The 15,578-nt window shown below is 44.8% G+C and overlaps 1 protein-coding gene and 1 long non-coding RNA gene across 2 annotated transcripts in view; one reads left to right on the forward strand and one right to left on the reverse strand.

Annotated features, from left to right (window-relative positions):
* The window catches only part of LOC143805623 (uncharacterized), a 143,490-nt gene that overhangs the window by 109,875 nt on the left and 18,037 nt on the right, over positions 1-15,578 (forward strand). Inside the window, exon 3 of the long non-coding RNA XR_013221290.1 lies at positions 5,569-5,735. This is a non-coding gene — a long non-coding RNA (uncharacterized LOC143805623). The remainder of the gene's footprint in view (positions 1-5,568; positions 5,736-15,578) is intronic.
* The window catches only part of GUCY2F (guanylate cyclase 2F, retinal), a 182,750-nt gene continuing 172,252 nt past the window's right edge, over positions 5,081-15,578 (reverse strand). The window contains exon 19 of the mRNA XM_077285143.1: positions 5,081-5,660. Coding sequence (XP_077141258.1) covers positions 5,549-5,660 — 112 coding nt within the window. The 3' untranslated portion in view covers positions 5,081-5,548. The remainder of the gene's footprint in view (positions 5,661-15,578) is intronic.

Below are 15,578 nucleotides of genomic sequence, written 5' to 3' on the forward strand. Positions count from 1 at the left end.
CAGCACAAAAAAATGTGCTGAAAAACTCGGCTTATACTCGAGTATAAATGGTACGTTTCAGCCTAGTATTGGACCTAGTGATCAAGGTGAAAATTTCAACATTTTAGCAATATTTAATTAAACTCATTTATATGAAAAAATATATACAGAATATAAAAAATTATGTCTACCATAAAATGTTACTATAAACAATAGGTAATTACATTCTTTGACGACACAGACTTATTACAGGTGTACAAGTTAGTGTCATAAGATGAAAGAGCATAACACCATATATATTCATAAATAAATTTATGGCAAAGCAAAAAAAAATAGAAAATATTTATACTGATTTAAACAGTTTTATAAGGACTGCTAAGATACATATATCTGTAAGCGACATCTTAAATTTGGGAGAACAAAAAACAAACAAAACATTTTTAGAATATATCTCATAAAATGACATGTATTGCTTAATCATGTATTAAACCACTGTGCAATCAAACTCATGGCTGGCACAATGGAGAGACTGTAAATTTGATTCAAAAGAATGCAGTGATACACATTCTTTCATACAGGATGAGGTGGGAGAGAAAATAATCTTCACGACATGACTGAAGAATATTTGTGGAGAGATTCCTTCACACACAACTGGGTGGGAGGGAAATTCCGGCATTACCATTTCTTTGAGAACTAAAAATTGACTACTAAACATTGCTATTATCAGGGAAACGGAATTCCTATATCCATAACTGAAGAAAAACATTTGAGTGGCACAATTGTTCAAAAAACTGTGTAATATATCCTTTTATAAAACCTTGCACCAAACATGAACATTGTAGGAGTGCCAAGAGCTAACATTTAACCTTCTCGAGAGTGGGCTTAGCTGCTGGTATTTCACTTATGGCATATATTAGTGGGTAGATGATAAGATCAAAGTATGTTAATTCTAAAGAATCATTCAATGGTAGGAGATTGCATCAAATTTTGTGATTGTGGCTTCAAATGTTTTCTTTGTAATGTTCCTATCACAAATCAGGATTTATTCTCAACAGGTATCTATTGATCACCAATATAAAATACCTCCAAATATAAATTGCCATGAAAATCTGCTGCAAGGAATCTATGTAATCAAATTATAAAGTGCAAGTGCATGAGATAAGGTATGGAGACCTAAGCCAGGGAGAGGTACAATCCACCTTCAGTGTATGTAGCTGTAAGGCTTCTTTCACACTTGCATCAGTACGGCTCCGTCGCTAAGCGTCGGGCCGACGTACCGACGCACATTGTGAAAATTCTGCACGACGTGGGCAGCTGATGCAGTTTTTCAACGTATCCGCTGCCCATTCTAAAGTCCGGGGAGGAGGGGGCGGAGTTCCAGCAGCACATGCGCGGTAGAAAATGACGGACGCGACGTACAAAAAAAGTTCCCTTGAACGTTTTTTCGTGCCGACGGTCCGCCAAAACACGACGCATCCAGTGCACGACGGACGCGACGCATGATCCGTCGGCAATACAAGTCTATGGGAAAAAAAACGCATCCTGCGGGCACTTTTGCAGGATCCATTTTTTTCCCAAAATCACGGATTGCAACATACGTCACACGACGCAAGTGTGAAAGAAGCCTTAGATGACACCTGGCTCAGCAGGTGTTCCAGCCACACCAGCTAGTGTCCAAGCTCATACAGGATGACCCCCTGTGGAGCCCATGCTGTGTAATTGCTTTCCCCATACAGTTAGGAATGTCATAAGGAGATTTAAGATTTAAGGAGAATATGGAGTTATTGTACATCCTAGCCACACACCGGTTACATTTTCGAGATCTCTGGAACGGGCCTGATGCCTTACAGAGTCTCGATATGTTCTAGCACCCCAGGGTGAGGAGTTACGCAAAATGGCTAGTGTATTATTATTATTTATTATTATAGCGCCATTTATTCCATGGCGCTTTACATGTGAGGAGGGGTATACATAATAAAAACAGGTACAATAATCTTGAACAATACAAGTCACAACTGGTACAGGAGGAGAGAGGACCCTGCCCGCGAGGGCTCACAATCTACAAGAATCCATACAACCCTGAGGATAGGGAAAAAATGGGAACAACGCCGCGCACGATCTAAGTGAAGTATAAACTAGGTGTAAATTGCACATTTGTATAATTGCACTCACCTATTCAAAGGGGAAAATGAAGCATTGAAAGGGGATCCGACAGGAATTCAAGGGGTACGGTCTGCAGCTCGGCCGACTGGGCACACGGAAAAGGCCCTCAGACATCCGTGGTAAAGTAATAGCAAGGAAAATCCCAGTATATAGCCAGCGCTCCCGTATGGAGATTCTCATAGATGTTATATATCAATATCTGCTTTATTGAGGTAATAAAAAATTACAGGACAACACGTTTCGACTCCTACACCCTGGAGTCTTCTTCAGGTCATTAAAAAATAAATAATATGAAAAAATCAGACACTCTCTTTTTATACATTCAACTTCCAAAGGATCAAATAGGGCGGAGTACTTGAGGAGCTCTAAAGCCCCACCCAGGTAAATAAAAAAACATCCTATACCAAAAGGGACTAATCCTCCCAGGACATGTTCTCATTAGTGCACTAATTTTCTTATTTGCTTGTATCTGTATATACACTATGAATAAGGAACTATCATATAAAATACCAAAACTGCCGCCCTATGACCTTCCGTTGCAAAGTTATGATCCTTCATAGGTTTGGAGAGTCTTAGATGCAAACACTAAGGGGAGAGGGATAAAGACCATTCCAGAAGCAAAAAAAGAGTGACCGATCAAAGGGGTAAAGGCATGCGTAAGACCATGTGCCCTCTTTGTCATACTTGCTTTTCACTTCTAAAAGGGGGCCACATCAAGTAACGTGCAGGAAGGACTGGGAACCAGCTGGCATCCCACACCCCCATGCAGCCCATCACATGGTCAAACACAGGGTCAGAGTGGCCTACAGAAGATGATGGGCCCAGGCACTGACACCTGCTGGCATACAGGGCCGGCAGCTGCCTAGGGACCCCACTGCTCCAGGGACCCCCAGCCAGTGGCGTGTCACTAACAGCGGCACACCATGCAGCTGCTATGAGGCCCCTGAGTCAGGGGTCCCCACCCGGTGCCAGCAGAGCAGCAGGAGGCAGGAAGCAGAAACCTGTCCGTGCTGCTAAAGAGAAATAAATATTCGCTCTTCCCCACGCCCCCAGGCTGCTGCTAACATACCACATGTAAAATCAGTGTGGCTGCACCTGAGATGTAGGGGGGCCCCTGTAGGCAGCTAAGGGTACCATCACACAGTGGCATTTTTATCGCTACGACGGCACGATTCGTGACGTTGTAGCGATATCGTTACGATCTCGCAGTGTCTGACACGCTACTGCGATCAGGCACCCTGCTGAGAATCGTACGTCGTAGCACATCGTTTCAAACTTCCTTTCGTCGCTTGATCACCCGCTGACATCGCTGGATCGTTGTGTGTGACAGCGATCCAGCGATGTGTTCGCTGGTAACCAGGGTAAACATCGGGTAACTAAGCGCAGGGCCGCGCTTAGTAACCCGATGTTTACCGTGGTTACCAGCGTAAAAGTAAAAAAAAACAAACCGTACATACTCACCATCTGATGCCCGTCAGGTCCCTTGCCGTCTGCTTCCTGCTCTGACTGAATCCGGCCGTACAGTGAGAGCAGATCACAGCGGCGACGTCACCGCTGTGATCTGCTCTCACTTTCCGGCCGGCAGACAGTCAGAGAGGAAAGCAGACGGCAAGGGACCTGACGGCCATCAGATAGTGAGTATGTACGGTTTGTTTTTTTTAACTTTTACGCTGGTAACCACGGTAAACATCGGGTTACTAAGCGCGGCCCTGCGCTTAGTTACCCGATGTTTATCCTGGTTACACGGGGACTTCGGCATCGCTCCAGCGCCGTGATTGCACAGTGTGACCGCAGTCTACGACGCTGGAGCGATAATCATACGATCGCTGCGACGTCACGGATCGTGCCGTCGTAGCGATGTAAATTGTACTGTGTGACGGTACCCTAACACTAAGGGCAATCTGACCTGTTTATCCAGCCCCGAGGCTGCGGGGGGGCCCCTGGCCAGATTGCCCTCATGGGTGGTGGGCAGGGAGCAATGCCTGCAGCTCCGCTGCCTATGGGAGAAAATGGCAGCAGAGGAGAGCTGAAGGGATCAGTCCTGCTTCTTGCCCGGTGCTTCCTGTCTAATACAGCAACACAGCTGGTTGATGTCATCATTCAGGCTGTTTCAGAGAGAAAGCTGCCAGCGACAAAGATGCTGCTGGTAGCCAGGAATCTGTGGAACAGACAAAGGAACAAATAAATCAGTACATGGCCTTTCTAACAATAATAGTAACGACTGGTGTTGGTTGTTCAAAATTACATACCTTATGGTCATCGACAGACGTTCCTCAGCAGGAATTGCGGTATGTAGTTGGGTGTCCTGCCTGCTGATGTATCCTCGGACACGTTGCAGAAAATCATCGAAGCTGTGTTGCGACATCCTGGTGGAGTCCAAAAACTTTGCCGGGTTTTCACGAAGATCTGTGCACAATGAGTGGTAAGCTCCACGACTCTGTCTGAGTTCAACAATAGGGTGTTGCCGAAAGCAACGACGACGTCTTCTCCGTCTTTCTCTTCTCCTTTCTTCCTCACAAGCCAGAGCAAAAGCAAAAGCCAATTTCAAAGATAAATCCAGATTCATATTGAAGTTCTCCACACTCTCCATCTTACAGCAGCAGCATCCAAAAGAGTGAATTTCTGCTGTGCAGTGTCTCTATATATAAAAAACCCATAAGCCACGCCCACTGGGAAATATCGTACGCATGCGCATAAACAACGCAAATGCATGAAAAACATATACAAACGCATGCAATCGCAGCATTTTTTATGTCATGCGTAAGAGCATGAGGATAAAAAACGCTGCATTCACATGCATTTGCATGCGTTTTTGCATGCGTTTGCGCATGCAGACGAAATGCTGCGGACACATATGCAAATGTGAACTTAGCCTTAAAGTACTGAATGTATAATTTTGATATTCTTGGCTCCATAACCAGAAGAGTAACATGAATTACCAAAAATCATAACATGTTATCTTTTATTACCTAGAAATTATACTTTCTCTTTATTTGTAATGATTCTAGGATGTAGTAAAGACAAACATAAATATACATAAAAATAATCACATGAAATATGAAAACCATGTACATGCTAGAGATCTTTTAAATATTGAGCTTATGGTAGACTGACGTGTATTTCACAGCATAACAGTCCTGTGCAAGATGCATGGGCAAATTTAACACAACAAAACATCCTGTACTCGCCAAAACAATCCCTGTTATAAAAACTTTGCATAGATCAGAGACTGATGATTGGGAAAATTCATGGATTTTGTCTTTTGCATAGTAATAATCCATGTGTAGATGGTTTATCTGGTGTAATATGTAAATCCTGTTAAGAATGACCTCCGAAAAGGTGTCCTTCTGAACTGATGCAGACTTGATTTAATCCATAAGATTAAGGTCACCATCTGTAGATTCATTTATCCACTTTCTGTTTCAGGTGTCATGAGAGATGTAATGTGTCGGACCTGGGATATTTTTCTCACAGCTGTCTTCAGGAGTCGCTTTAGATCTCGGAAGGCTGCCTCATCCCTACAAATACACCACAAAGAAAATCAGAACTAATCTTGGCACACATTTTAGACTTTTGCAATGTCTCACTGTTAGGTATGTTGTTTTTTTTCACCTGAAAAGGACGTCGGTTCAGCATTGAAACGCGTAGTGATAATAAAAACCTTCAATTTTATCACATCAAGAGAATATCATTCCAATCTCACAGACAAAATCCCCAAACCTTAATTACCAGATTGTCATAAAATTTAACCTTTATTTTTAATATTAAAAACATGTATGTGCACTTGACAAAACCATCACCAATAGATGCAAGCGTACTACAGGAAAGGCTGGAACAGTGTCAAGCCCTACACTCTCTAGGTGCCCCCTACCTGCCTGCGGAGGTTGGCACCCTATTGTCCTACGCCATGGCGCCCCCGCTCCTCGTCGACTTTCCCTGCTACCCCTATCACACCCTACCAGGGTAGGGGAAGGAGAACCCACATATACATAATGTATGAATGTAAACAACTTGGGGGGACATCAATATGTCAGTAAAGGTATCTAGCTAGAACTAGAGTTCTCGACTAACTTGGTACTCTGTGTCCCTTTACTCCATAATACCTCTAGCTAGAGAAAACAAAAAAATTGGCAGATAGGGATGCTTTATCAGAGATAGCTTAAGGCCATGTGCACACGTTCAGTATTTTTCGCGTTTTTTTTGCGTTTTTTCGCTATAAAAACGTGATAAAAACGCAAAAAAAACGCTAACATATGCCTCCCATTATTTTCAGTGTATTCCGCATTTTTTGTGCAAATGTAGCCTTTTTTTCCGCGAAAAAATCACATCACGGAAAAAAAAGCAACATGTTCATTAAAATGCGGAATTGCAGGGGATTCCGCACACCTAGGAGTGCATTGATCTGCTTACTTCCCGCACGGGGCTGTGCACACCATGCGGGAAGTAAGCAGATTATGTGCGGTTGGTACCCAGGGTGGAGGAGAGGAGACTCTCCTCCACGGACTGGGCACCATATAATTGGTAAAAAAAAAAGAATTAAAATAAAAAATAGTCCTATACTCACCTTCGATGTCTTCCCGCCTCTCCGCTACATGCTGCCGCTTCGGTTTCTATAGCTGGTGTGCGGTGAAGGACCTGCGATGACGTCACGGTCTTGTGATTGGTCGAGACCGGTCATGTGACCGCTCACATGACCGCGACATCATGGAAGGTCCTGAACCACACCGGCATCTATAGGAACGGACGCCTGCAGGTGAGTATAACCATTTTTTTTATTATTTTTAAACATTCTATCTTTTACTATAGATGCTGCATAGGCAGCATCTATAGTAAAAAGATGGTCACACTTGTCAAACGCTATGTTTGACAAGTGTGACCAACCTGTCAGTCAGTTTTCCAAGCGATGCTACAGATCGCTTGGAAAACTTTAGCATTCTGCAAGCTAATTACGCTTGCAGAATGCTAAAAAAACGCGAAAAAAACGCAAAAAAATCCGCAAAAAAAAAATTGCGGATTTCATGCAGAAAATTTCCGGTTTTCTTCAGGAAATTTCTGCAAGAAATCCGGACGTGTGCACATACCCTTATACCTAAATGATTTGGGTCCATTTGCTCCTGTACAATAGGGTCTCAAAATGCCATTGTGTCACACATAACCCATACCAACTTTGATATCAAACTGCAGTGTTACAATTTACATTAAATGCCTTAAATCGACCATATGTTAATTCATCAGCCAATGGCCTAATTAATCTGTGACCCCACTACAAACCAAAACACTAAACCACATTATGTTTTATACAAAAAATCCCTTTAGACTATTATGCAGAAAAATCATATCCCTTTAGACTCAACGCGTTTCTCCCCTTCTAATTCCAAGAGTTTCATCAGGAGTACATCCAAATAATAAAGGGTTACTTAGCTTGTATACATATTCGGCATGTCAGCAATTCAGATATCTGCACCACCGGGCCGATCCCCTATCCATGTAGCACAATGGCATTTTGAGACCCTATTGTACAGGAGCAAACGGACCAAAATCACATAGGTATAAAGCTATCTCTGATAAAGCATCCCTATCTGCCAATTTTTTTGTTTTCTCTAGCTAGAGGTATTATGGAGTAAAGGGACACAGAGTACCAAGTTAGTCGAGAACTCTAGTTCTAGCTAGATACCTTTACTGACATATTGATGTCCACCCAAGTTGTTTACATTCATACATTGTGTATATGTGGGTTCTCCTTCCCCTACCCTGGTAGGGTGTGATAGGGGTAGCAGGGAAAGTCGACGAGGAGCGGGGGCGCCACGGCGTAGGACAATAGGGTGCCAACCTCCGCAGGCAGGTAGGGGGCACCTAGAGAGTGTAGGGCTTGACACTGTTCCAGCCTTTCCTGTAGTACGCTTGCATCTATTGGTGATGGTTTTGTCAAGTGCACATACATGTTTTTAATATTAAAAATAAAGGTTAAATTTTATGACAATCTGGTAATTACGGTTTGGGGATTTTGTCTGTGAGATTAGTTTAATTTACCCCAAGCATTTATATATTGTTTGACTGTGAAGAGAATATCATTCCAGCAGCCATTTCTACAAGTGTTTCATCCACCTTTGGTCAGATTTTGCTCTCTTGTTGTTCCCACTACTCCCCTAAGTATTTTTTTTTTTTAATCCACCGTACAGTTTTAGAGCTATGGGCCTTTTTATTTAGTGCTGCTTTTCATAGACTTTACAAGAGGACATTACTCACAGTATAATGATGCGGAGCAGCGTGAAGACACCACCCAGAGAATCCCATGAGCCACACTCTCTTGATAAAGACCAGAAAAAATGCACTATATAAAAAGGCTCATATTGTTAAAACTATATGGCTAATTTAGTAAAAAATAACAACATAAAAAAATAGAATACTCTGGGGAGCAGAGGGAATAAAACAAGAGAACGAACTGGCCTCTTTTGACCTGGTGTCCTCTATAACTATCTGGATGAACAATACATGGACTTACAAGTACAATGTATCTGCCAAGAAGGGACAAAATATTGAACTATGTGACAACAAATTGTATCCAGCTTCCAGCAAACCAAATAAACAAAAAAAAACCTTTTCTATTACTTCCCCAAATATGAGTAACCTCCCACTTGCGGTATATATCATTACTAAAAATAATCATGTAAATTGGAATTTGAAAACCTAAAATCTTTTTTGTGCTTGTTCTCATATGTCACAACCAGGAACCGATCCAAAAAGAGTATAATTTCTCCTGTTATTAGCCAAACTTTCATTTTGGTTTGACCTCAAACTGTAAAACAAAAACCCATCCTGAGGCATCATTTACAAGGCGTTTTGTACCTGTGTTTAACTCTTTATATCCCAGATGTAAAACGATGACTCCTAGTTTGCTTGAATGTAACTTTTAGAATCATATATGTAACTATGTTACTGTAAGTTCAGTTAGAAGCATCCCAGGGGGGTTTAGTCTTACATCTGGGACACAGATTGTTACAGCGGGATACAATGCGCCGATGCCTATCCTGTATCTTATTAGTTTATGTATTGTAGCTCTGCACTGTAATAAAAATGTTTCTTTTGGTGCACTACCATTCGAATTAGAAAAAAGCTAATTTACTGTAGAAATGTAGATTATATTTTTTTTCTATAGACTGCTGGCTTGTTCCTTGTTTAGGAAAAAAAAAACAACACCATAAAGTAATATGAATTTCTCAGTTAGTTCATTATACAGCAGAAGTAATGCCATTTAGTAGGAAACATCAAATACTTTGAGAGCTATTACTGCTGTGACTTGCCTGTTATGAAGGAAATCGGAAGTATGTATACTGTATATCCCAAGAGAACTGCAATAATATTACATATTTATTTAAAGAAGGAATTTGGTGCCAATTCTATTTGGACTCCCATGAAAAGGCTTCCAATATAATAGATAACATTTCCTAAATGGCAACGAATTATAATCTAAATTGATTTGAGACTTACTGTTTTTTTGTACAAAAATTAAAGCAGCTGGTGACTAGATCTGCCACTTTGTCCATGACCCAACAAAGGTTACAATAAATAGGATTTCTGACAGTTTTTCTAATAATCACAACAGGTCAGTGGCGATGACTAGTGATAGTTGCGTTATTTATTTATTTTAAATTGTTGGGCAAGGTTACGGAGCAGAGCAGCAACACAGTACTCAGTGCGTACCTCCACTAATCCCATGGGCAGCACGGTGGCTCAGTGGGTACCTCCATTAATCTCATGGGCAGCAAGGTGGCTCAGATGTTAGCACTGCAGCCTTGCAGCGCTGGGGTCCTGGGTTCAAATCCCACCAAGGACAACATCTGCAAGGAGTTTGTATGTTCTCCCCGTGTTTGTGTGGATTTCCTCTGGGCTCTCATTTCCTCCCACATTCCATAGATATACTGATAGGGATTCTAGATTGTGAGCCCCATCGGGGACAGTGATGATAACGTGTGTAAACGGTAAAGCACTACGGGATATGTTATCGATATATATAAAAAATAAAGATTATTATTAGCACTGTAGTATTGAAGAACTGGGATTCTGGGTTCACATCACATCCAGGACAACATTTGCAAGGAGTTTGTATGTTCTCCTTATGTTTGTGTGGGTTTACTCCAGGTTCTCTGGTTTCCTCCCACACTCCAAAGACATACTGATAGGGAATCTGGATTGTGAGCCCCAATGGTGACAGTGATGTTTATGTTTGTAAAGAGCAGTAGAGTATGATGGCGCAATTTAAGCAAAGCATAATAGTGGGTAATGGCCAACCTTATATGAGTGTCCCAGGGCTACGCAGTGTGTGCATTTCCCTCCTGTCTCTCTTGCTGACATATGCACAGGTACAGCAGCACTACCTACAAGCCGGCAGCACCACCTACTAGCCAGCAGCACCACCTACTAGCCAGCCACACCACCTACTAGCAGGCAGCACTACCTTTTAGGAGGCAGCACCACCTACTAGCAGGCAACACCACAACCTACTAGCAGGCAACACCACCTGCTAGCAGGCAGCACCACCTACTAGCAGGCAGCACCACCTATTAGTAGGCAGCACCACCTATTAGCAGGCAGCACCACCTACTAGCTGGCAGCACCACCTACTAGCCGGCAACACCATCACCTACTAGCAGGCAACACCACCTACTAGCAGGCAGCACCACCTACTAGCTGGCAGCACCACCTACTAGCAGACAGCACCACCTATTAGCAGGCAGCACCATCTATTAGCAGGCAGCACTACCTTCTAGCCAGTAGCATCATCTAGTAACAAACAGCACCACCTACTAGCCGGCAGCACCACCTACTAGCAGGAAACACCAACTACTAGCCGGCAGCACCACCTACTAGCAGGCAGCACCACCTACTAGCCTGCAGCACAACCTACTAGCAGGTAGCACCACCTATTACCAGGCAGCGCCACCTATTAGCAGGCAGGACCACCTATTAGCAGGCAGTACCACCTACTAGCAGGCAGCACCACCTTCTAGCCAGCAGCATCATCTATTAACAAACAGCACCACCTACTAGCAGGCAGCACCAACTACTAGCCGGCAGCACAACCTACTAGCAGGAAGCACCACCTATTAGCAGGCAGCACCACCTATTAGCAGGCAGCACCACCTTCTAGCCAGCAGCACCATCTATTAACAAACAGCACCACCTACTAGCCGGCAGCACCACCTACTAGCAGGCAGCACCAACTACTAGCCAGCAGCACCAACTACTAGCCGGCAGCACCAGCATCTAGTCAGCAGCACCACCTACTAGCAGGTAGCACCACCTACTAGCAGGCAGCGCCACCTATTAGGAGGCAGCACCACCTACTAGCCGGCAACACCAGCACCTACTAGCAGGCAACACCACCTACTAGCAGGCAGCACCACCTACTAGCCGGCAACACCAGCACCTACTAGCAGGCAGCACCACCTACTAGCCGGCAGCACCACCTACTAGCCGGCAGCACCACCTACTAGCAGGCAGCACCACCTACTAGCAGGCAGCACCACCTATTAGCCGGCAGCACCACCTACTAGCCGGCAGCACCACCTACTAGCAGGCAGCACCACCTACTAGCAGGCAGCACCACTTACTAGCCGGCAGCATCACCTACTAGCCGGCAGCACCACCTACTAGCAGAGAGCACCACCTATTAGGAGACAGAACCACCTAGTAGCCTGCAACATCACCTACTAGCAAGCAGCACCACCTATTAGCAGGCAGCACCACCTAGTAGCCGGCAGCACCACCTACTAGCAGGCAGCACCATCTATTAGGAGGCAGCACCACCTAGTTGTCATGTCGGACGCTGTTCATACTAGGGCATTCGACAGACAGCGGTAATTCCGCTTTTGTCCACTATGCGCTCAGTGGCGTCGGCTAGATTTTATCTAGCTGGTCCGGGTTAATTTAGCTGGTGCTCGGATTGGAAGGTGGGTCACGCCCACTGCCTTTAAATTGTTCTTCTGAACATTGGGCGTCGCCGATTATAGCTTCTGTCTTGTGCTTGGTTATCTCGGTCTGGAGTGGTGGTCTAGGAAAAGGAGTATCGTATCTGGTGATGTATATTTCCCTTTGTCATATTTTCCTCCTTCCTATATTTGTATTTGTTTTGCCCTGTGCACTTATTGTGTATTCCTGAGTGACTGCGGCGTTGTGTATATTTTCTGTTATCCTTGTCTGTGCTAACTGTGGGTATTGGTTAGTGGTCTCTTCACTGGGAGGTGGGTAGTGGTTTCAGCCTGAGGTTGTAACAGGAGATAGGGTGAGGATGGAGGCCCAGACATGCACACCATCAGTGTAAACTCTGGGAGAAGGGTCAGTCAGGGTTTCCCAGAGTTGAGGGAAATCGCAGGGGCCCGGGTTATTAGCTCTTGCCTACCTAAGTTTCCCGTGACACCTAGGTTTCCCGTGACATTATAATCGGCCTACATTATTTGAATTTCATGGATCCCATGACTTCCATAACCCGCCAGTTGGAGGCACTGTCCCTACAGGTCACTGAGTTGAGGGGGGCAGTGCAGCAACAGGGACTAGCTGTATCTAATGTGCAAGCTGGAGCAGCAGGTAGAGTTGCTGAGCCTAAGTTTCCTTTGCCTGAAAGGTTTGCTGGGGAACACAGTAAATTTGTTACTTTTCGTGAAGCTTGCAAACTTTATTTTCGTATGCGCCCGATCTCCTCAGGTAATGAGGCTCAGCGTGTGGGTCTAGTGTTGTCTTTACTAAACGGGGATCCTCAAGCATGGGCGTTTTCTTTGCCTTCTGATTCTGCTGCATTTATCTCAGTGGAGAGTTTTTTTTCTGCTCTTGGACACATTTACGATGATCCTGACAGAATGGCTCTAGCAGAATCTAAGATACGCGCTATTTGACAGGGGGAGCGTGTTGCAGAGGATTACTGTTCTGAATTTCGCCGCTGGGCGGTCGACACACAGAGTGGAATGATCCCGCGCTGCAGAGTCAGTTTATTCATGGGGTTTCTGGAAGGGTTAAAAAAGCCCTCCTGATGTGCGAGACTCCTGCTTCTCTAGATTCCGCTATGAGTCTTGTTGTCCGCATTGATCGCCGTTTGCGTCAGGGGGAGCATGAGACGCCGCCTATGGGAGAAGGTGTAGGTTCACGTGAGGTTGCTGCAGGTGAGCCCACGGAGCCTATGCAAATCGCAGGGGTGTCACATGTTAAGCGTCAAGCCCCTTTGCTCAAGAAGCAGGGAGCCTGTTTTTACTGTGGTAAAACTGGTCATTTTGTTAACATTTGTCCTCTGCTGTCTAAGAAAAACGCAACGGCGGAAAACTTCTAAGCTCAGAGGGTGTGGAGGAGACCAATCTGAGCTTATGCATATCCTCCATGGTGGTTTCTCAATGCATGCTCCCTGCCAAAGTTATCATCGCTGGCAGAGAGCTGCCAATCACTGTTTTTGTGGATAGCGGTTCTGCCACAAATCTCATTGATGAGGAGTTTGCGCGCACAGCAGGTTTTAGGATCGAAAAACTGCCTCATCCTATCCGCGTGGTCACCATCAATGCAGCTCCTCTCTCACAGGGGGAGATTACTGAGTTTGTGGCTGAGGTGAAACTCCACATTGGGGTTCTACATTCCAAGCAGGTTACATGTAAGGTGCTCAGGAATCTTCCTGCACAGGTGGTTTTGGGTTTCCCATGGTTGTCTATGCACAACCCGGTTATTGATTGGAAAACTCAGGACATAATTCAGTGGAGCGAATTCTGCCAGGAGAATTGCCTGGCCACATGTGTGTCTGCTGTGACTTCAAGCGTTCCTGAATCACTTCTGGATTTTGCGGCTGTGTTCTCTGAGAAGGGTTGTTCAGAGTTGCCACCACATCGCTCCTATGACTGTACTATCAGGTTTAAACCAGGGGCCAAATTGCTTAAAGCAAGGATGTTTAACATCTCCGGTCCGGAGAGACAAGCGTTAAAGGATTACATTGCTGACAGTTTGAGCAAAGGCCTTCATCTTCGCCTGTGGCAGCGGGATTCTTCTTCGTTAAGAAGAAAGATGGCGGACTACGCCCGTGTCTGGATTTCAGGGAGTTAAACCAGATTACGGTTCGTGATCCATACCCTATGCCACTGATACCAGATTTGTTCAACCAGGTGGCAGGTGCTAAGTGGTTTACCAAGCTTGACCTCAGGGGGGCGTATAACCTCATAATAGTCCATCAAGGTGATGAGTGGAAGACGGCTTTTAATACCCCTGAGGGTCATTTTGAAAATTTGGTGATGCCATTTGGGTTGACAAACGCACCAGCAGTGTTCCAACATGTTATAAATGATGTGTTCTCACATGTTTTGGGGAAATTCGTTATTGTATACCTGGATGACATTCTCATATATTCAAGCGACCGTGATACTCATTTAGATCATGTCAAGCAGGTGTTACAGCTTCTCAGAGAGAATAAGCTCTATGCAAAACTTGAGAAATGTGTATTTTCGGTTCAGGAGTTGCCTTTCTTGGGTTATATTGTGTCTGCTTCTGGGTTTAAAATGGACGCCGCTAAGGTGCAAGCGGTGTTGCATTGGGAACGGCCTGATAACCTAAAAGCACTTCAGCGGTTCCTTGGGTTTTCAAACTACTATAGGAAGTTTATCAAGGATTTTTCTATCATTGCTAAACCGCTAACAGACATGACTAAAAAGGGTACCAATTTCTCCGTTTGGCCTGAGGCCGCTGTGCGCGCATTTGAGTTTCTTAAGAACAGTTTTGTTTCGGACCCCATTCTTGTGCAGCCAGACGTATCGAAACCTTTTGTTGTGGAAGTCGATGCGTCTGAGGTTGGTGTGGGGGCGGTGGTGTCACAAGGCTCATCCTTGAGCGATTTGCGTCCTTGCGCCTATTTCTCCAAGAAACTGTCGTCTGCCGAACGTAACTACGATATCGGCAACAGGGAGTTGTTGGCAATCAAGTTGGCCTTTGAGGAATGGCGACACTTCTTGGAGGGGTCGGTTCATCAGGTTACTGTAATTACCGACCATAAGAATTTGCTTTATTTGGAGTCTGCCAAGCGTCTATCTCCCAGGCAGGCTCGCTGGGCATTGTTTTTCACGCGGTTCAACTTAGTGTTTTTAGACCCAGGTCTGTAAGTAACAACAAAGGCGGATTCTCTGTCCAGGTGTTTTCCGGGGGGGAACCTCGGGAAGATCCGGTACCCATCCTCCAAAAGGGTGTTGTGGTTTCGGCTCTCACAACCGAGGTTGAGGCTGAGATTGCCGAGGCTCAGGAGGAGGGACCACCAGAGCTTCCCATCAACAAATTGTTTGTACCGCTTCATCTCCGCTTAAAGGTATTGGCGGAGCATCATGATGCTGTCCTGGCTGGCCACCCAGGGGTCAGGGGTACTTTGGAGTTGGTGTCACGTCGGTTTTGGTGGCCCAAAATCTGACAGGACGTGGTCTCATACG

The sequence above is a fragment of the Ranitomeya variabilis genome, chromosome 2 (assembly GCF_051348905.1).
Source record: "Ranitomeya variabilis isolate aRanVar5 chromosome 2, aRanVar5.hap1, whole genome shotgun sequence".
In the NCBI taxonomy this organism is placed as follows: domain Eukaryota; kingdom Metazoa; phylum Chordata; class Amphibia; order Anura; family Dendrobatidae; genus Ranitomeya; species Ranitomeya variabilis.